The sequence below is a fragment of the Antedon bifida genome, chromosome 7 (assembly GCF_963402885.1).
Source record: "Antedon bifida chromosome 7, ecAntBifi1.1, whole genome shotgun sequence".
Lineage (NCBI taxonomy): Eukaryota > Metazoa > Echinodermata > Crinoidea > Comatulida > Antedonidae > Antedon > Antedon bifida.
In genome coordinates this window covers 11,964,124-11,988,006 of record NC_136232.1, presented here as the reverse complement: position 1 = coordinate 11,988,006, position 23,883 = coordinate 11,964,124, and the positions used below count along the sequence as shown (strand labels likewise).

Sequence of the window (23,883 nt, the reverse complement as noted above, 5' to 3'; positions counted from 1 at the left end):
AGTTGTTTATTTTTTATTGTAAAATCTGAGACTAAAGTTTACTGTGCCGCCGTACTGTTTCATCCGAATCCTTGTAAGAGTAGCTATAGTGATTAAATCTGTTTTCATACTGCCGAGTGGTTGTTAGAACATGATAAAAAAATACAGATAGTTGGGAAAATGTTTTCTTTTATTAACAAAATGCGCATTGAAATAGGGAGGAAAAACACAAACAACCTTTAGTGTTCAAGCAAAGAAAATAAATATTGCTATGCAGCATTTGCCAAATAAATTTTATTAAAAATATATGAATACATAAATGGTTTTCCATTAATACAAATTCCAAATTCTCTTTACAGTTTATATAAAATTGTGTAGAATATATTTGTTTAGATTGTTATAAATTCTGATAAAAGTATATGAAATACAGTATATACAGTACAATATTACAATTATTTAAACCCCTTTCACACACATGGCCTAGCAAAACTAAAGAGTTTACCACCATACAAAAACATAGGTGTTGACACTCCGGTGTCAAACTCTCAAGTTTGCAGCAAATCCATATACTCTACATTATTACTGGAATTCCCAAATAGCAGCCAATTCACTTGAACATGAAGAGTTATTATCGGTAGGTGGGGTGGAAGAACAATTACTGGAAGAGCTTAGGCTGTTGAAAACCTCCCTCCATTTTGAAAATGAGGTTTTCAGAACTTCTTGCGAGTTCTGTTGCCTTAGTTGATTCCCATAGCTATGCAGACTGGACAGTCGTTGCCAGCTATTAAATACCTGAAATGGAGTAGAAAATACATTTGTGAAACTTCCATTTGCTTAGTAGAATTATTATATGTATAGTAGATTTTGAAAAAAAACCAGAATTACCTGTGATGAAATGTGGCTGTTTCTTTTCACATCCATGTTTTTGAGGACATGGTTGGTCACAAAAGCTGTCCTCCATTGCTTCCAGAATCGAGAATAAAGTTTGTACTCAACCTGAAAACAATATATGGGTTTAAAAAAATATTATACAGCTTTTTATCAGTAAATAAAGAATAACCCACATTCATGCTACAAGCACATTGATGAAGAATGGCAATATAATAATCACTTACTATTTGCGTTGCCATCAGAGACTGGCTGGTCCTCGTAGTCCATGTATTAAATGTTTGTTTCATCACATTTTGTTTTTGCTTTCTCCTAAACTTTTCTACTTTCACGTCATAGTACCATTCCCTTATAATTACTCTCCTAAAGAATGTAATGTTGTTTAAAATAATATGTTTATTTATATCTGAATGGTAGTTTGAATAAACTATAAAGATGAAGAGAAAATAATTGATTATGTTATGTTACCTTAAGCTCTGTTTACACTATCAAACTAGTTTGACAAAAAAAGTGTGATGTGTCCAAATATGGTAGTGATATACCCAAATATGGTAATGGTATGACATCATCATGTCCGTATATGGGCACATCATATTTTTTTGTCACATAAAGTTTGATAGTGTTTACAGAGATTAAGGATCAACTTTACACTTTCTCAAATATAATATACAGTATGTCTTTGTACTCTAGTTAAATCGATAAATGTGTGTACATTACCTTAAACGTCTTTGATAATGCCAGTCTGCAAGTTCTTGAAGATCCTGGTCAAATTGTTTCTGTTCTCTATCTTCCTTAAAGTGCTGCTTCCATGCACAGAACACTGCCCTCATTAGGCAATCCTCACGATGCTTAACTGCCCGCTGTGTCAATGTAGCTTGCTTCCATTCATAGAATGCTCTTTCCCTTAGCAACATCAACCGTACGAGGGCACTTGACTCTGCTTGTCTTTTCATAACAAGAACTACATCCAAAGATTCTTTCCATTTTTTAAACACATTTTGCATTTTCTTATTTGAAAGAGCGTGGTTAACTTTCTTGCATGTGTTCACTAGCTCTTTTTGTTTTCTTATCTGCATATGCCAAGCATTGATAACACGCCTTAGCCTCTTCTCTTCTAACGTCTTTATTGCTTCTCTTACTCTGTGTTGATCGTTCAGCTTTTCTCTCCACAATCTCCACATATGTTCTTGTAATCTTCTATCTTTGAATTCTCCTACTTTGCACTTATTATCATGATTTTGTTTAGCATAATTCAACCATGACTTGACAATCCTAGAAAAAAAAATCTTTAATTTAATTTGATAGTTACCACTTTGTGTGTCAATATTTCGGATAAATTTACTGTATACAGTATTTCTATGTTAAAGTACAGAGAATTTTTCGAAAAATGGGCAAATTATACCTCTTCATTGTCATATGTCTGCTGTGAGATACTGCTATCTTCTGCTTCTTTGTCTCTTCCTTCCAAATTACAAACCCCCTCTGTTGAATTGACTTTGTTCTTGTCGTCTCCAACATCACCACACACTGCTCCAATTGTTTACTCTTGTCTACTCTTGACCTCCAATGATTTACAACCTGAAGTAGCCTCTGTCTGGTTTGTTGTTCAATCACAAACCATTCTCTCCATAATCTAATTGTCTAAATATAAGAGTACATAATTATAAAACATCAAATACAATATAATCATTTTAAACTTTGAATTGTAGGTTGAATGTCTTCACCTACTTTTAAAAGCATTTGTTGTCTGTGATGCTTCTCAGCTTTGCATAATCTTATAAACTCTTTCCAGGTTTTCATCACCTCCTTCTTCTTACATTCCTCCTTTATTTTCAAACTGTTCTTTAGAAGTCTTTGACACTCTGTACCTCTCTTCCAAACGAGAAAGTTCTGTCGTAAATGAACTGATGTCGTCTTAGTTCTCAGATTTTGTAGGCTTGTTGTTTGTTCAGCTCTTTTCTTAACCTCTTGATGCCAGCTGGTAAGACATCTAGTACAAAAAGCTAAGTTATTATTATAACAGTCATAAACATTTACTGTAAGCAAGTCAACTTGCTAGATGGAACTACATCAGGGCCAGCTTCACTAGAAGTCTATGAGTTCCGATCTAGTATATTATAAACTACTTTGTGTAATTTAGTGCAATGTCTGTGGTATGTCACTCTCAAAAAACAAAAACAAATATTGTGTACACTTAAAAGTAGCATTAATCTAAATGGCAACTTGATGTCAATGGCAACTTGATGTCAATGGCTACCAGATGTCTCTATGTAGACGGTTACCTGAACCACCAGTACCAGCTATACAAGTTATACTCACAGAGATCAGAAATGTTTCCATTACACTTATACTATACCCATAAATACTTGCATGTAATATATGTTTCTGATAAATATTATTATAAATGTTGTATAAATGTGCGCTATACAAGTAATAATAATAAAAATAATAATAATAACTATAAGTAGTGTGTTCAAAGATCATGAATTTAGTCACCTTCTCAGACAGGTTAAATTTGAAATATGTGTAGCTTCTTGCATCTTCTGTGCCTGATGTTTCCATAATTGAAAGAAGATACGTTTGTTGCGGTGATCAAATGTTTGCCGACCATTTGACGCTAATGTCCTCAATTTTGACCTTTTCTTGGTGTATTCATGCCAGATATTCACTATCTGACCAAGTAGTACAGACTGTCTTAACTGTATGTTCTCTATCGTCATGTAATGTATTCGTAATTGAAATTTCCACTTGCCAAATGCCTGAAAATGGATTTAAATGGAAATAAAAACATGTTTTGTTTGAAAAATTAACAGATAGGAATTTATAATGTACTTACCTTTTTAAGCAAATGTTTTGTCCTGAATTGTTGCACGTTCTTGTTTGATATCGCTTGGAATGACGATTGCTTTAACCATTCCAACAAACACCTAAAACAAAGGTAAACTAAAAACTAAAAAACTTTTCCATATAACAATATCTGATAAAGTGAGTGTAAATAGCTTATATTGTGTAAGTATAAATAGCTTATATTGTGTAAGTATAAATAGCTTATATTGTGTAAGTATAAATAGCTTATATTGTGTAAGTGTAAATAGCCCATATTGTGTATTAGTGTAAATAGCCCATATTGTTGAAAGTTAGCCAATATATTCTAAATAATTAACTAGCTACGTACTTGGAAGTTAGATTTAAACTAGTAACATACCTCCTTTTCAGAACATTATTCCTATATTCATCAACCATCTGTAGTTGTTTGTGCTTAACTTTCCAGATATATAAGCATTCTTTGATTGTTACCAACTTAAGTTCTTCCCTCATTACTTGCACTTTGTGTTCAGCATCTTCACTCCACCCCATGTATTCTTTCCACGTATCCATTACACCAATGATTTTCTGGTTTTCAAGTGACTTGAGAAAATAAATAAAATCCTTATATGCAGTTTACAAGAAAGTTGAATAAAATGGTAAAATATTACTTTGAACTTTAAACTTTAAGGTTTCCATGGTTATATAGAGTATATATAAATATTTATGGTAACTCTAACCCAAATACAATACAAATAAAGCTAGAGCATAAAAGTATAGGTGAGTACTGTATAACTTCTGAATTTAAGGGGGTGAGCTGTTAGAACTCATTGTACTAAGCCTTGGCATTATTAAAGTGGTAGGGTGGCCCATTCCATTCCATCTTATCCCCTCAGTATTTTTTCACCGAGGTACTCATTAACAGTTGGTAGACTGAGAGTTGGTCTTAGCAGGATTTGAGCCTGGGTCTCTCTGTATGAGAGTCCTATAACTATAAGTGTCCTAGCCACTCAGTTACCAACATGACTGGCATACCTTAATTCTCCATGTGTCAAAGGAGTTACCCAGTTGTGTCCGTTGTGAGAAGTTATTTGCCGTTACTGTGTCCTTGTGTTTCTTATGTCTTTGCTTCTTATAATGGAGTAATTTATGAAGACAGTTTGACATCAACACAACATTCTGTAAATGGAAAATTACATACAATACAAATAATTAATGTTTATGAGTTGTATGGGGAAAACATTTTCATGAAATTCCATGAATAAACCAATACAAGGTGCATTATAGTATCTTACATAGTGTTCCCTCGCTTGTCTCATGAGGTGCGTTTGTTGAAGCCAATATGGAAACACAGCCCTCTGGTGTAGTTGTTTTTGTCGTAGTTGCAATTGCTGCTGTGACTCTCTAAGCAGCTTCATGTCTTGAGTATATTTCCACCACTGTTTAAACGCTATGCTCACTGGCCAGTGCTTCCAATGTCGTATAATCTTCTTTAACCTAATCTAAGAAATCAATCAAATACTGTACACTTACTGTATTGTATTCTAAAATTAATACTTTTATGAAACCTCTTGCATATTTATGTTTGAATGTCGTTTTTGAGATTGCCTCTTCAAGTCAGCTGTACTGCTGTAGTACAGCTGTTAACAAAGTTGAATAAATAAATAAATATTATAGATATCGTAAAAAGTACAAATCACTTTTCAACAAACAATTACAAATGTTTTTACACTAAGTCCAGTTGATTCGTTCTAACTTCGTCTACTGATATATTTACCAGGATGAATGACAAAATAAATGTATGAATTCAATGGCAAAACAATGTTGACTTACTACAGTGTATGATTCACTAGGAAGACCAGGAACGGAGTCTTCTCTACTGCTAATTGTTCCACTTGAAGGAATTAAGCTGGAAGAGCGCCCTCTGCTGTCATCGAGGCACCACCAGGTGTCACTTAAATGGTTCCCATCACCTCTCTCATTGCAAACAAACAGTCCAGATACTTGTTCCGGAAACATACTGATTGTCTTGGATCTGCCATCTGCTATCACATGGTCATCATTATGACACCTTAAATCTGAAGTTACTGCTGACATCCAAGTTTGCTGGCCTGAAGACCAACTCTGGGACCTCATCCTAAGAGATGGGCTATTTACACTCTCCTGAAGTGACTGCAGTCTTGTAATCTGCTGCCTATGGTTTGTCCCATCAATCATGTCAACTTGTCTCAATTGATCTTCAAAAGAGCTTTTAGACTCATCCAGAGGAAACCTACTCCAATCACCCTCAGGGCTACTCTGGTATGCAAGATCACTGCTGGTTTGTTCAGTTCCTTCAATGCTATCTTCTATAAGGCATTGAGACAGCACTGCCATAGAGAACCTTGAGAAGGAATCCTGAAGTACATTTTGAGTCAGTTGGTGCCATGTGATAAACACTCCATGTAAGTGACGTATCTGGAACTCATCACACTTTGCTCTGTTGGAAGATAATAATACACTAAATTTAAAGCTCTGTCTACACTATCAAAGTTTGTGACAAAAAATGTAATATGCCCATATATGGACATGATGATGTCATATCACTACCATATTTGGGCATATCACTACCATATTTGGGCAAACTAGTTTGAGACAGAGTTTAATGTTTTAAGACAATAATACACATCCATAGTCTAATAACCCTTTTACCTTGCCAGTTTTTGACAACTAAGTTGCCTTCTCCAGACAGAGAAGGCAGCATTTCGTCTGTTACACTCTTGTAATTGTTGTATTTTTTCACAACTTTCAGTTTCCTGATGTAGCTGCTGTTGAATTGCTCTTTTCCAATTTCTTATTGTTGTCATCTTCATAATATACTCCCGAGCCTTAAAAAAGAAAAGTGGACGTGGCGAGCACAACATAAACAACACTGTGAGAGAGCACATTCTGTAAACCTTTCAGTAAGGGACACCTTTGTGACCAACAAAGTGCCCTAGAAGTTTGGCATAGTGTTATCCCCTTTCACAGCAAAGTGTGCCCTTAATATGGGTGTTCAAAGGATGGGTTCTACTGTAGTAACAATTTTATATGAAACAAAGAACATACCTCATTGCCTCTATTAATCTCTCTTTTCATTTCCAAGCTTTCACATGTAGCTTTCCAAGTGAAATACAATTGATTCATCATTCTCTTCTGGGTCGACTGAAAGAACTTAACTTGTTTTTTGTGACGACTGACAACAGCACGCCAACTGCAGATAACTTGACGAATCCTCAACTTCAACAATTTATCTTTTGCCTCTGTTTCTTTAACTAATAAATTAACTTGTGACCTGAAGAACAAAAAAATTAAATGTATTAATAAAAAGCAATTAAGAAGTAAATGAATATTTAAGTTTAAAGGTAACCACTAGTAAAGTCAGGTTTTTGATACACCATAGTTTAAAAAAAAATCTTTTTTTTATTTACTTTAAAATACAGTACATGGCAAACTAAACTTTACTAAAGGCAGAGTAAATTATTATGAAATGCTTACCTCCAGTTGATGAATATCTTGTAAAGTTTGCGTTGCTGAAATATTATCAACTTTTGCTTACGGTCAGAACTTGTAGCTGACCATGTTGACCAGGCTGTAAATACTCTGCAACCAATCAAAATATGTATTATATATATATCTAATTTCTAACATTTATTTTCCAATTTGTTGTAAACTCTGAATGGATCTTAAGCTATGTCTACACTATCAAACTTTATGTAACAAAAAATGTGATATGCTCATATATGGACATGATGATGTCATATAACTACCATATTTGGGCAAATCACACCTTTTTTGTCAAACTAGTTTGATATTGTAGACAGAGCTTTTGTTTAATTTAAAAAGAGAGTAGTTTCCAAGGAAACCATTTCTATTTTACCTGCATAACAGCTTCTTGTCTTGTCTAAGCCGCATGGGAGCAATGACCTTTGACTTTCTAGTCTTCAATTGCCAGTCAAGAAGCATTTGATGTAGTAGGCTCCGTTGTAGACACTTCTTAGATGATAATGCTCTTTCTGCATTCAAGTCTACTCGTTTTTTGGCAGCAAGCCAAGAATTGAAGTAAACTAAAAGACAATTTATTTATATTAATTTAAAACAAAATTAAACAATAAATGACCACAATAACCTACAGTACCAAAATATATTTACATCTCACCTGTTAGTAATCTATTCTCTACTCTGTTCTGTGATTGGTTGAATATCTGCTCCATTTTTCTCTGCTTGACCAATGACACCCAAATGTTCCATGCATTTCTTGCACACTGTAGTGACCACTTCTGACGTTCCAGGTGTAAAGACTTCCAACCAATGAGGATCCGGTGTTTGCAGCATTTTTGCTTTGATGATTGAAATCCTTCAAGTTTTTCCCTGTGAAAATTGATTTATTACAGTAAAACATGGTACACAAAGCAAATATTCTAAATCTGGAAAGGTAGAGGAATGGATTAAGCTGTCTACACTACCAAATTTATGGGACAAAAAAATGTGATGTGTCCATATATGGACATGATGATGTCATATCACTTTCATATTTGGGCACATCACTACCATATTTGGGCACATCACTACCATATTTAGGCACATCAGATTTTTTTTTTTAAAGTTTGATAGACAGAGCTTTACGAAGGTTCACAGTCTAACAATGTTGATAAAGTTATGGCTGAAATCTCTGTTCCATTTGGTCCGGTGGCCAGAGAAAACTCTGGCTGTCACATTTTTCAACTCACTCGCATGAGCTTCTAAACACAGTTTACAGAATTTGTTATCAGGCCACCGGACCAGAATGTGAACAGAGCTTAAATGACCTACCTGAGTTGTATATTTCTTTTAGTAATCTGCAGCCATTTTTGGAAGACAATTTTCATCCTTAAATTTCTAAGTAAATAAATAGCACCAATCTGGCGTTGTTCAGCTTCTTTGACCTTTGTGCACCAAACTGTAAAGTATCGCTTCAAAAGATTCTTGTTAGCAAGAGCCGAGACGAGTCGTGTTTGGATATGGCTTCGTTGTAACTTTAAGCACCATATTTGAAAAGCACGTCTAAAAGGAAGTTGATAAACAGAAAAAATTAATTGAAATATAATAGTATTTATTGTCATTTAAACAACAAGGTAAAAATGAAATTTGATTGGTTGAATGTAACATGCAATTAGACAAATGAATACAATATATAAAGCGTCGTAATCTATAAAAACATAAATTAAAAGACAAAATACTAAAAACAAACAATACAATGCTGTATTATATAATATTACAATAAAAATATTACAACCTAAAACTATTTATATATATTTATATATTTATGAAAAAGACAGTAGTAGAAGAAGTCTGTCATTTTTTCAGTACATAATTTGTTTTCTTTCTATTCGTTTCTGAAACCTCTTCTGACTGAGTGTCCTTTTCCATGTCGCTAGGCAATGTCGACACAGCCATAATCTTTTCAATTCCATGGCTTTACTGTTATCTTCAAGACGTTCTACTCTGGAAACTTGCACTGCTCTTTTCAAGCCAGAGAACACTTTGTACGAAAGGTGATTACTGTTTAAAAGAAAAAAAATTAGTATCAGAGTACCACAAACTCTAAACATTAAGATTTAAATGCACTTCAAGATAGTACATGATGAAAATTTACAAAAAATAAGTTTGATGAGAAACAAACCTGTAATGCATCTTAGCAAGAGTTGCTTTCGTTGTCTGTATTTTCCATTCTCGCATCATCTTTCTTGCGATCATTGAATTATGGAAGTTTGTAGCTTTTCTAACATCTTGATAAGCTATCCTGTTGTTTTGAACAGCAGTTCTCCACAATGCGAAATATCTTGAAATTAGTAGGACTCTAAAAAAAAAGAATAAAAATAGTTTTTAATGATTCACACCATTGTTATGTTAGTATTTCATTTAAAATAAATGTTTGAAAATTACATTACTGATAGCAAAATTTAATTTATATAATAGAGACTTGCATATATAAAATTGCCTGGTTAAGAAGACTGCACGACTGTGGTTAACTTTTCTAGACAAACTCATTTGTTTGTTAGAAAAGAAATGAAATTTTCAATAATTGTAATAAATACTAATAAACAAAACCTACTTGTAATATAATGATGCGATTCTTTCTTTGTTATTTGTCTCGCACTGTTCTTTCCATCTTTTAAAGAACTTTGACAGCGTTTGTTTGATGCTAAAATGCTGAATAATACGAAGACGTTCTTTATCCAGTTTCGCTTTTTCCCATTTTTGGAAGAAAACTTTCAGTTGATGTTTCCTCTTGGAATAGTATCGTTTTTGCCACTAGAAAAAAAAACACATTTTGTTGTCACATAAAGTTTGATAGTGTAGACAGAGCTTTAGGCAAAAGGTCAACTTTGGCATTTCTTAGAAAAGAAGAAAAAGTATGTATTATTAATGATAGAGATAGGATCGTTCATGGGACAATAAATATGTATTGGAGGAAATATAACAATAAAAGTGTGTATTACTGTATTAAATATAGGATCTCCATGGGACAATAGATATGTATTTGAGGATGTAGAAAGTATACCAATTAGCAACAATATACAGGTGTCATACCATGACAAAGTACGACTTAAGGGTGCAAGACAAATGGAAATCAGCCGCTTGTTCCGCATCAATTTTACAACGTTTTACACAATAACTCAGAGATTTCAACCCTTTTGCTTTCAGATGGTTTTCATGTAGATGATCAGCCTTTGATTTCTTATGTATAATAACTAACATCCATGACTTGAGTACTCTCAGTTGTAGATTCTTGTTATAGCAGTCAATTGCACTGGAAAATAAAAAACAATTAAATTCAAATAAATTGAATACTAAATTGTGAATATTACATTATAGTTAACAATATTGGTGGAAGGCTTTCATGGTAAGGATAGACATGAAATAATAAATGAAATACATTTGTGGTAACTATTAAAGTATTATACTACAGAATAAAGATTAAGATGCATTGTGACATCCAAGTTGAAAACTAAAATCTCGATAATGAAATAGATAATCTCTTTATTATAATATACAGAAGAAAGGCATTAATTTGAATACTGTTTTCTAATGAAGGTGAAAGGTGACTGTATATAATGAACGATGAGGATGCTAATAACATCAGAATTCATGTTTATACAATAAATTTAATTACAACATAATTTATAATATATCTCAACGTTGACATAAAGAATGATGAAAAGCATTAATTTTGGACATCTGCATTTAACATGTTTAAGTTACTGACTTTTGTCTAAGCTCTGACTACACTATCAAACTAGTTTGACAAAAAAAGTTTGATAGCAATTCTTAATTACTCCAAGAACTTGCAATCTGATTTACGATATAAACACTATCTTAAGACTTTCCTTTTTTAAAAGTAGTTTTGTTTCTTCTTTTGTTTTGTTGTTTCTGTTTTTCAAATATCATTGGTATACTTAGTGCTAGCTAAGGTTTCTACTAGGTCACTTGATTTTAAATAAAGTAAAAAGACGCTGAAATGTATAATTTGTTTACTCTACAAAGTTTGTATTAAGTAACGCATTTGAAAGCTAAGCAAATATTAAATATTGACTATTTTATTTTAAGTACCGTACTTAACAATAGCTCTGAGATTCTTAAATGAGTAATAATAAAAGGCCAACAATACTTTACTTAGTATAGAAGATGAGCCAATATAAGCCTCTATCCTAACAAGACGATCCATTGTTAGTGTTGGAGCTTGTGTTTGTTTATTGGCAGTGCAAGATATTTATATCTATATCTCGTTTTACCCTATAGTTTTGATTTAGCTTTTCGCTTTTTTTTTGTATCTCCATTGAGATCCAGCCACTGATACCACAGCACTGTCATTTTATCAGTGCTTATTTTATTTTGTATCTACATTGAGATCCAGCCACTGATACCCACAGTATTGTCATTTTTTCAGTGCTTATTTTATTTTGTATCTCCATTGAGATCCAGCCACTGATACCACAGCACTGTCATTTTATCAGTGCTTATTTGTTTTTGTTCCTCCATTGAGATCCAGCCACTGATACCACAGCACTGTCATTTTATCAGTGTTTATTATATTTTGTATCACCATTGAGATCCAGCCACTGATACCTCAGCACTGTCATTTTATCAGTGCTTGCCTTTGTATTTATATCTATATTGTTGTATACAAATTACAAGTTTAATTAAATGTGCCTAAAGATGTATTTTTATATCAAATTCTGTTGATGTATATTACCGTTGTTGTTGTTCAATAAACAGCATTCTTTCTCCCTTCACCTTTCTAACGTATGCTTGCCATCTTCGTAACCAATAGGCCTAAAATTATGAATTCATTTTAAAAATCAGATAAAAAAAAATAGATGAGGCACTTGGGAGCATTATGCAAAGCCATGCAATCCATTAATCCCAAGAGAATACATTATGAGTCATACACTTTAGATTCTCTGATTTTCCTAAGCTTCAGTCTCCTCTATATAAGGCTGTAAACCTACTCTCTCTTTCAAACTGTCAACTTTATCCTTTATAAAAATTGAATATCAATGCATTTTATGTTAAAGATATATTGTCCCCCTAAAAAAATATTTTTTTTAATTTTGTTGTTGAATATGTTATTTTAATGTCACATAATAGTTATTCACTCTCACAAAAAATTGGGTCTGAAAAAAATTTATTTACCTGAGAAAAATGTAATTTAAAGCAAAAAATGGTCAAATTGTCTGGAAGACAATGAGTTTTTGGGTAATTTAACTATTTATTTTGTCTTTTTATAGGTGAAATAATTTTTTTCCCCGTTTTTTTTTTTATGGAAGTGAACAACTTCATTAAAACTGCAAAATGGCCTATTCAAAGTCCGATTTTAAAAATCTTTATTTTTCATGATTTTGGGGGACAATACATCTTTAACATACAACTAATACTGTAAAAAAAATATAAAAACACAAAACTGGCAAAACATGTTATTTCTCTGTCTCTCTCTGGATGAACAAACAATGTTTTTGGTGCAAAAATCACAGAGACTTTTATGTGGCTGTGTTTTTTTGCGTTTTTTTAAGGATAGAGGCTTTCTTAGAATGTGGTACCAAATGGACTCTCGTATTCTTGAATCTTAACAAAAACATTAATATGCAGTAAATGACTGACATTGACAATGTAGATATGTACAAGATGTACATGTAGAATACCTTGGTAATGAGTTGTTGGTGTTGCTCAGGTGGTACACAATGTAAAATATCAAGCAACTTGAAAACCCACAGAAGTGATGCAGTTCGTCTTGGACTCGTTTTTCTACAACAATTTAAAAAAACAGCCACGAAGTTACAAACTATTTATATATATATAAAAAATAAGAAAATAAAAGAAATGAATGAATACCGGTATATGCAGAAAGATGAACGGTAATAGTGCACCCTTACTGCCACTGTGAATAGCAGCTTGTGAGAACAAAGCCGACATAGCCTCAAGGCATTTACAACAGTATCATAGCAAAGGCTAATATTAGTAACTTGGATTAATTCATTGATCAGGAAAAACAATTCAAATATCAAAATAAACGGACATATTTTCTTACAAACAAAAGACCTTTTATTAATATTTGAAATGCAAACTTTTGTGTTATTGTTTACGATTTATATATTGATTGATTGATTTTATTTGATATTCATACATAAAAGTTAAAATATACAATGTATAAAAAGAATACCTGGATAACCCATTAAGTCGACAAAAAAGTAAACTTATTTCCAATGGGGTCCAATCCGTAATGACTGAAAAGTGAGTGGTTGGGCCTAGTACAATTATCGTTAAGTATGACTCAGTAAAAATGAAAAAACAAGAAAATACATACAAGACAAGAAAACATCAAAAAAACAATATTAAAAATAGCTTAATTAAACTGAAATACCAAGCTGTTCATTATTAAAATATTCTTTAAGTTTTATTTTGAAGGTTGCATTATTTTGTATTGATTTGAGTGAATTGGGGAGCCTGTTCCAGTCACGGATACCTAAGAAATAAAAAGTCGTATCATTAACGCCAGTAGCCTTAGGAGTGACAAAATTAAATGTTGTACCCCTGGTGAAATGGTTGTGATGATCAGAAATTAACAAAAAGTTATCCTTAAGGAAAGAAGGCGTATTAAAGTTATAACGAATTTTGTGAACATAATTTAATCTTAAAAACTTATTTCTGAGGCTGACATTAAGAAACCCAAGATCGGAAAGCTCTTTGGCACCTATGTGAGACCTCGGACCAACATTTAAAATGAAACGTGCCATCTTGTTTTGGGCAGTTTGTAATTTATGTTTAAGATTCTTATTGACACCGCCGTACCATGCCGAGGCAGAATAGTCAAATGTACATTGTATTAAAGCAGTGCTTAATAGTTTACGACATTTTTTATTCAAGCACGAACTTTGCCTATGTAAAAACTTCAACCTTGACTTAACTTTACTGATAACACTAGTTGCAATGATATCACATGATACATATTGGTCTAAATCAATACCTAAATATTTAACTTGCTTAGTACTTTTGATTCTACGGCCCATTAATTCTACAGAAAACTCTTTTACTTTGTTAAGCTTCGCTCTGCTACCAAAGATAATACTTTCGGTTTTGCCAACATGTAAAGATAATTTGTTTTCAGTTAACCAGTCCTGGCACTTAGCTAGGACAGTACTTAATTTATGAGCGATTTTGGTGGCATCGTGATGAGAATACAGAATCGTAGAATCATCAGCATAAAGCAATAATTGAACATCAGAATCAATACAAGAAGCAATATCATTTAAATAACATAGAAAAAGAATAGGGCCCAAGATGCTACCTTGCGGTACACCATGAGTAACTATAAGAGGTTCAGAGCAGGTACCATTCACACTGACAACTTGTGTGCGGTTAGTAATAGCGAGATAAGATTGAAACCAGTCAGTACACTTAAAACCCATGCATTTTAGCTTGTTAATTAAAATCACATGATCGACGGTATCGAAAGCTTTTTGTAAGTCAATTAGAACCATTCCAGTAAGAAGGCCTTTGGACTTATTGTTTTTTAAACCGTCGATGAGATTTATGAGGTTGCTTTCAGTTGAATGGGCCTGCCGAAAACCGGATTGATAGGCATAAAGTATATTATTTTTGGAAAGATACCTTTCAACTTGTATAGCTACAGATTTTTCAAGAATCTTAGATACCGTAGGCAGAATACTAATCGGCCGATAATTCTCAACATTTGTTCTAGTATTTTTCTTAAATAGAGGGGTAACTTTAGCAATTTTAAGATCATGAGGAAAACAATTGGTTTTAAACGAAAGGTTAATGATATGAGCTATCGGTTCAGCCAAGATTATCGCACCGTCACGTAAGAATCTTGAGGGAATATTATCTAGACCGACGCTTTTGTTTACATTTAGGCTTTCGAGTTGAGTTTTAACAAATTCTATGGTAACAGGCTCTAGCTTAAACATTTTTCCTTTTAATTTAACGTAGTATTTAAGAAGATCGTTAGTGGACATGGTGAAAAGACCTATGCATTTTGGGAGTTTTTTGACGAGTGTTGACGCAACATTCGTGAAAAACTCATTAAAACGAGAGGCAACGCCTTTTTAGTCAGGTGGCTTAACAACAAAAAATGAGGAAATCGTTACACGGTGGACAAAAGCGCCAAATTTGGCATGGAGCTTCGTTGGGACCTACCAATTGATTTTTGCCTAGGAGCCACTCTGGTCGTAATTTATTTTTCAAGATGGCGGCCAAAATCCAAAATGGCCGCCAATAAATTGGAAAATCACATTTCATTTGTTGCAGAAGTCACATATAGGCAAATGAACTATCAAAACATAAGTATTCATGGTCATTGAAACATATTTTAGACATTTTGCATGACATGGGTCATTTGTTGTTAAGATGGTGGCCAAAATCCAACATGGCTGCCAGTAGCCTAAACTGGAATATCATTCTGGTTGCAGAAATCGCATATAGGTATCAAACGAAGTTGGAAAACATGGAGTAGGCCTAATCATGGTCATTGAAACATATTTTAGACATGGTACATAATAGGCCTATAGGTCACTCGTTGCAAAGATGGTGGGAAAATCCAAAATGGCTGCCAGTAAACTAGGAAATCACATACAGTATCTGTGGACGGCAGACGTAATATGTAAATGAAGTAGCTGTAGTAAATGGTAGAGGTGGTATGTAAATTACAAGTAACTGTAAAAAAAATCTATTAAAAAAAAGTTATAACCAGTTCAGTTTCTGAAAATGTGGTATTTTTGGGAAAATAAAGATTGAGGGCGCTGTTCACATAAGTAAAAGTACACTTTTTTACCTGTAACTAACTAAGTTTTTGTCAGAATATTTTTTAAATGGTCTTATTTGATAGATAATTACATTTTCTTTATATTAAAGAAAACAAATTTTACATTAAATATCCATAGTTCAGATAAATTTACGTTAAGTGCCTAAAATCAGCAAATATAACACATTTTAATACATAACAAATACTATTGGATGTTAACAAATTACAAATTTAGTTATCATAAATATGATTCTTTTACATTTTCATAGAAACTGTTTTATTATAAAACATATAAATATATATTTTTCTAACAATTTCTCATAAAAAAACTTTTACGACCACTAGTTTTCGAGATATAGAAATGTGTACTACCAGTACAGGTCAAAGGTCAGTAACAAGAATCTGGGTCATTTTCTTGGAAAAGTTTGTATTAGACTGAATAGAAACATCCATCTTCTGATTAATTTGAGACCTATTTAAAGTTTGTCCAACTGTTAGTTACCAAGTTATATGACATGTAGGTCAAAGGTCAAAAATACCAAAAATCATACTTCCGGTCATTTTTTGACAAATGTTTCCATTAGGACGAATATTAATATGCATCTTCCAAATAATTTGACACTAAAATTATTTAATTTAATGTAAGCGTTGCGGAGATATGGTTATTTTGTTTTCAATTGGATTAAAATATTCAAATTGAGGTCAAAGGTCAAGGAAAAACTTTAGAAATTTGATAACATGGGTTTTTATAACTAGCATGGTTAAAAAATTCATAAAATGCAATGCTTGCACTTTCCTTCTGATTTGCAGACTAAAATACATTAGGAATGGGCTATTTGTGACTTTGTATACGATTATATGTATTTCAATTTCAATGGCTACCATTTTTATTTTTGGGCGCCATCTTGGAACTCACTTTATATAATATTTCCTGAATCAGTTTTACTGACCTCAGAAATTCTCGATTCAGTACATTATTTGTCTATTTGTAACTTTTACAGCCAGAGATATATGATATACCAATTTACTGGCAGCCATTTTGGATTTTGGCCGCCATCTTGGAAAATCGGAAGCTGATCGGGTGGCTCCTAGGCAAAAATCAATTAGTACGCCTAAAAGAAGCCTCATGCCAAATTTGGTGCTTTTGTCCGCCGTGTAACGTTTTAGTCGCTAAGCCACCTGACTATTTGGACAGAAAGTTTGTTTACCATTGTCATCGAGAACGATTTTAGTGTTTGTTTTACATTTCTTCTCGTATCCGAGCTGTTTGAGGGTTTTCCATAATTTTTTAGGGTTGTCTTTATTTTCATCAATCTTATTGAGAAAATAATTAGATTTAGCTTTTTTGATCAGCCGCTGAGCTTTGTTCCTAGAGGCACAATAATATTTGTATATATCTAGATTAGATTTATCTTTCTTGAATTGTTTTAAAAGTGTGTCTCTTACTTTGATTTCATCGGCAATTTCGGAGGTAAACCAGGGTGCTATGTTTTGTTTAAGTCTAACTTTTTTTATTGGCGCTATTGAGTCGATCACCTTAATGATGATATCTTTAAGAGTTAACCACGCGATATTTACATCGGCATTATTAGTGACAACAGACCAATCGATATCGTTAAGTGTTTCAAGATAGTTATTTACATTATAGTTTTTTAAAGATCGTAATTTTGCGGAGTTGTGTTCATTTTTATGAACATGAGACTTAGGTATTTTTCTAGTGCAATAAATAAGAAAATGGTCACTAAGGCCAATGTTAATTACTCCAGATTGCTTCACATTATTTTGTACATTAGTAACAATGTGGTCCAAACATGAGCTTTTTTCTTTTCCTATTCTAGTTATATCCTTAATAACATTACTAAAACCATTTCTTATAAGGCAATCATTATATCTTTGCGATACTGGATTAATATTTAAAGTACATATGTTAAAGTCACCAAGAATATAAATTTCACTACTCTCTTTGATTTTTGATACAGTTTCTTCAAAGTTGTTCTGAAATAAAGTTACATTCTGTTTTGGTGGGCGGTAGCATGTACCAATCACAATTTCCTTTGAACGAGGCAGATATATATTTATCCATATTGCTTCAAAATCGTCGATATCCAGATCATTTCTACGTGTGAAGGCGCGTTCATTTTTTACGTAGATACAAACTCCACCACCAGACCGGTTTCTGTCCTTCCTGAGCGCTGTATATCCATCAATTTTGATCTCGTTATCGGTGATGGATTCGTCCAGCCACGACTCGCTGATGGATATAACAGTAGCTTTGGTCTTCGATGCGATGTGCCTTAGTTCAGACATTTTATTAACTAATGACCGCGCATTAAGGTGAATAAAATGTAGGCCTTTGTTAAACACGTTGAATTCCTCGCTTAAATGCTCGTAAATGTCTTCTGTACATGTATGTCCATCTTGTTGGGTTTCATTCACATTATTTGTGTCGGCAATAAATTCGTCATGAATATTAATGTCACTGATGCATTCATCATTCGGAAGCTGATTGAAGAGGCATTCTTGACATAACCAATTATCTTTCGAGTTCCGTTGCTTATCATATACAATTTTATTTATTCTTCCGCACTTGATATGGTAGTTACATTTACATTCAGTGCATTTCATTGCCCTGTGCGTTTTCGCAATCGGTTTTTTACAAATTGAACATGGGTTTCTGATTGGTCCTGGGTTCGGAGAAACGTCTCCAGCGATAATAATAAGTACCATCAGGAAACTTGGGTTTTTTAAGTTTAAGCGGCAAACTGGATACGGTTTAGAAGATCCGTACAATGTCCATAAGGGAGACATTATATTCAGGTTATCCGTATGTATCTTCGGTTGAATTGCCCAGCTATCATATATGCTGGAGTTTAACGTAGAAAAAATGTCTGAGTTTAACGTTGGGCGGCAGGTAAAGTTAATTCTCACTAGAAGGCATAAAATAATAAGAACATTTGTAGTAATCGCTGCCATTATTAAGAGTGATTTAATTACCTTATCAGTGGTTGAATGTCGTCCAGGAGCTTAGCAAAGTCAATCAAACAGGTAAACAAGTGTTGGTCAGCTGATTAAAACTTCCCGCCAAGCGCAACGAAGCAAATCAAATGTAAACAGGATAAAAACGGAATAAAAAAACACCAAAATACATCAAAAAACTGTACATATCCATATAAAACTTCTTTAAAAAGTATTTATGATGTCGTTGATACTTAGATCGAGGTGATCAATATTGCACTTAGGCTTAAAAACAGCAAAAAGTCGAGCTAGGCTTAGGATGAAATCACCGCCCAGACCGGGCACCTCTCCTTTGATCGTTGCCTGGGTCCGACTCGCCCTCGTCGTAGTATGGTCTTACGAGGATTAAAACTGGATAAAAACGATTAAAAATTTCAGATAAAATAGTTAAAATACAGGCTGAGCGTAGATCCAGATCTTACTGTTCCATATGTTGTTCAATTATTCTGGATCGGTGTCGATTTAAGTTGAAAAACACTGGCGAAAAACCAGTTCACGAGAGAGAGTAATCGAGACACGTCTTATCTGTACGCTGCCTGGCTGCCTCATGTTATGTTGTCATATTATGTATCTAACATCTGAATTTCTTGTTTCAAAATCAATGGAAAAGTTGTAATTAGTAATATCACATACTAGTATTTGTTAATTAATTTATACAACAATTTTTAATACAATAGACAATTATTATTGCAAATGTAGCTACCCAATGGAATATAGATAGTATATGAATTTTAACATATTGATAAAAATAGCTTCTTTTGACAAATTTCAATTTTTAATGAAGTCTGGCAGTATTACCATATCACCATTTTTTGTCACTTAATTTTGTTTTTGTTGACAATAAAGATTATTATTATTATTATTTAATGCATGGAGTTACTGTATAATATTTGAGCCTCCATGGATTGTGGTGCATATGAAATTTGATTCGCTTCATTAAATACTATTTGACCCCCACAGGGCAAGTGGGGATAGTGTTGTCAGCATGCACTGTTCGTTTACACTCGTTCGTTTGGAATGTTTGGCATACAAACACTGGGCATTAATTAGCTTGTAGTGCTGCAATAGACCAACTTAAGGTATCAATGACATTCTAACATCTGTCTATTTAATGTACCAATAATGGTCTACTGCTCTCATCATTGTTGGAAAGTTCACAGTTAAACCTTTTCGGAGTATTTTTAATGTTAATAACATTTGTAACAATTCCATATATGTATTGTTATGTATGTACAGTATTATTGTTTGTATTGCAAAATCCGGAATAAATTGAATTGAATTGCATGAAACAATTTCTTGTTGAAAAAAAATTTACATTTAAAAACCATATAGTAAATTAATGTAAAAACTTTCTATACTCTATATGCAGTTCTTATACACTAAATTTAATGATTTTAAATAAACATACATACACATAAACGCATAATAATAAATAATACTATGATGATAACTTTCTGTTTCTGTAAATTTTGATTTTTAGATGAGCAATCCTGAAAGGAATGATAGATTACACCTACACTCTTGTAGCCAAAAACAAATTAATACTTTATGTATTAATGAATTATAAATCAGAAATTCACTGTGCTTAATGTATTCATTTGTTTTACAGCATTAAAGTCCATCTCCTTAGCGCTTCCAATCAAAGACAAAACCAATCTCATTCCATTACCATAATTATTCTGAGAGAAGAGCGTGATTTACTCAGCTGAACTAGCCCCAGGCAGCAGCAGATTCAATTTGCCAAATTAATAATGGCATTTCCAAAGAACAAGACACTTTGGTTACATCACTAATAACAGTAATAAAGTGAAATTATACTGTAAATAAAGATCTTTGTTTTGTTGTGTATCTACCACCATATTACTAAATCTTGACAAAGCTTTTATTTATATTTTTATAAATGGAGTTAAAATACTCTTCTGTATGTTTGTCAACATTCTTTGTTTGGTTGTGTATCCACTATATTATTGTACTACGACAAAGCTTTTAATTATCTTCTGTATGATTGTCAAAATTGTAGTTTTCACTTAATCATATTTAGAATCTCCAATAATATTTGCAACTAAGCAACTGCAACATTTTATTAAATACAGTTGAAATTTGAAAAATACATAATAAAATATCTGCAATGGTGGTCCATCCCATGATGCCCCCAACATAATTTGAACGAGAGTATTGCCCTTTGGGAATGCATTCTACAATGTATTCTATAATAAAACCCAGCACACACATAATGTACATCAGTTAACCAAATACATATTGTTGTAGTAGAAGTCTCTATGGAAATATTGTATTTACTTAAACGTTCATTTCATTGTAGGCTCAATGTTGACTTACGATGTGTACATGTGTCACTTAGTGAGTTTAAGTTTGTACTTTCTTTTACGGTATTTGTTTAAAGCATAGTCTAAGTCTGTCATTATTAGTTGTCAAATGCAGTGTTCACAAATCTACAACAATGATCTTTTTGTGAACTTTTATTTGTACTTCCACCCACCATTGAATAACATAATATGAATTTACACATTTGCTTAGTGGCGGTGATAATGTTGAAAAGATGTTCCTAAATTAATGTGCTCGTATACCATTTACAATATTAAAGTAATACTTACTATAAATTCTTACTACAAAAAATAAGATCATTAAACTTTAAAATGTCAGTTAAGGTCAGGATGACCTCTGATTTCACTAGAGTCAATTTAATCGCTTAATCTCCTGGAGTGTAAAACAACCAAGTACACAATACTATCACCATAGCAACAAACGCTAACCCATCACCCTGTTCTTATACCATTCTCCCTACATTGTAAATCACCAAACATTAAGAGTATACTAAAAAGATCATGTTTATTACTGTACAGTACTGAGTACAGTGGCTTAAAATATTGATTTTCTTTTGCCATTACTATCCCAACAAAATGGGTTTATTTTGGAAAAACATGCAGCTTTAATAGAAAAGTTATGATATAAAGGATTATGTCCTTTTATTAGACCAGTGTACAGTTCAACAGTAAAACACAAATATTATTAATTTCATTTTCACTATTTAATCAAACATACCTTTGACCATATCCTGTCGGCAGTGATAAACTAGTTGACTTTACAGTGTTAGACGTTATACAACAATCATCACTCTAAATGAAAAAAAAGATTAAACAAATCTGATTTAACTTACATTCTGAAATATTTGCATACAATTTTTAATGTTTTATCCTATGACACTTAAATTGCTTTACAAACATTATAACTTTATTCTATTAAAAATAAACTTTGAAAAGTTGAAAAAATATATGCAAAGGGAACACAACAAAACTGCCTGAAAGTGTTGGAACAGCATTTCAATTTACAATAAAGACTATACAACAGAAACAAAGAAATATTAAAGTCATTGAGAAGGATAAATGATTTCAATAAGATATGAATTAATAATTATAAAATGTTTTTAAAATTAAAAATTGAAGAAACTGAAGCAGTAACAAAGTATAGACTTTACACATATAAAACCTTGTGGTTTCTATTGACTTACCACATACTAAGTAAACTCGCAATCACTTACCATGTATAAAATATTTTTAAGTTTCGTTCTTGGCGATGGACTTTGTCTCTGAATTGTTTTAGCATCAATGTCATCTACAAGTAGATTCCTTAGACGTTGGGAATAATCCGGAAGGAATAAATCCGGTTGTTCATTCCAGGAACCATCCGATGTCTGCGAAGAAGTATGAACTGGCATGGAGCTTGAATAGCGGTAACTGTTTCTCATCTGATGATGGTCTAAGTTGCTTTCCAATGTCATAGGTCGCGAATGGCGGTAAGAGTTCCTTCTTGTGACATAATCTTCATCTTCTAGGTCGTTTAATGTCATTGACATTGAAGAATTGCTGAAGCTTCTTTGGCTTTCTTCAGGATTCCTCCAATCATCATTTCCTAGGTGGAGATCTTTTAATGTCATTGGCATGGATCGTGACAGAGCAGGGGCATTCTCCTGCTTCATCCAGTCATAATGCGTACAATGACTTCTGTACGAATTTCGAGATTGAATTGAAATATCACTTAAATTATCAGATGTTTTGAGTGTGGATGTTTTGAGTGCAGATGATGAGAGTGCATTTGGCCTAGAGTTTAAAGATTGTCTTGACGCAATCTCTAATGGAACACCAACATTCTCTTGCTGATGTTTCCTTCTACTTCTTTGGTTCCTTGCTGGTGTTTCGTGATTTTTGAAGAGCTCCCTGGAAACAGTCCTTCCAGGAATTCTCTTACGTTTAAATTCCATTTTTATCGGATGTACTGTAATACCAAGAATACTCCATCTGCAGAATGAGAAAACAAACTTTGTTGAGTCACTCAGTCTCAGAGGTAAAACTTGACTAATGATATAGCATAAGTTAAGTAGGTCTGCCTAGTAATTATATTAATAATTATTATGGGCCTAGTTACCTAGTGTTAATAGTCCTAGTCCTACTTTTTTATATTTGTGTACATTTTTGATATTTTGGCGTTCCATACCTGGCACTACAGTCTCCCTCTTCAGAGAACAGTCAACCTCCTGGACCCGACCTGGCTGCCTGACTAGTGACAGTCGGATTCAGACTAGGCTAGCTAGGCCTAGCTAGGCTATGCACGTACCGTAGTGTATAAAACTATGAAATGCCACAAAACTAAGCCTACTAACTAGGCCTAGTATGAATTGTATTAGTGCATGATAAAATACATACTTACCTCTTATCTCGCCTTCAGCACCGTCGTTCTGCCAGCTAGGCTATTCAATGCTAAAACATTTAAATACACATGACACTCGCGCTCTCTTTCTCTCTCGCGGCTACTTTTTCAGCAGCACAACACAGCAGAGGAAGAAGATAACACACACGATCGATTCG

General features: G+C 33.1%; 1 protein-coding gene across 1 annotated transcript; it reads right to left on the bottom strand.

Annotated features, from left to right (window-relative positions):
* Window positions 1-186: 186 nt before the first annotated feature.
* On the bottom strand, window positions 187-23,817 carry LOC144849067 (uncharacterized). Its single transcript, XM_078706038.1, has 27 exons — window positions 23,726-23,817; window positions 22,560-23,316; window positions 22,064-22,137; window positions 12,873-12,975; window positions 11,927-12,006; window positions 10,264-10,483; window positions 9,785-9,984; window positions 9,353-9,529; window positions 9,040-9,231; window positions 8,503-8,733; window positions 7,850-8,061; window positions 7,571-7,757; window positions 7,189-7,293; window positions 6,760-6,985; window positions 6,364-6,539; window positions 5,506-6,151; window positions 4,968-5,174; window positions 4,708-4,851; window positions 4,073-4,275; window positions 3,704-3,794; window positions 3,364-3,626; window positions 2,596-2,857; window positions 2,270-2,508; window positions 1,585-2,139; window positions 1,095-1,230; window positions 865-975; window positions 187-771 (listed from the first exon to the last, which is right to left on the bottom strand). Exons 2-27 carry the CDS (start codon window positions 23,277-23,279, stop codon window positions 559-561), a joined length of 5,973 nt encoding a protein of 1,990 aa, XP_078562164.1. The 5' UTR covers window positions 23,280-23,316; window positions 23,726-23,817; the 3' UTR covers window positions 187-558.
* Window positions 23,818-23,883: the final 66 nt, after the last annotated feature.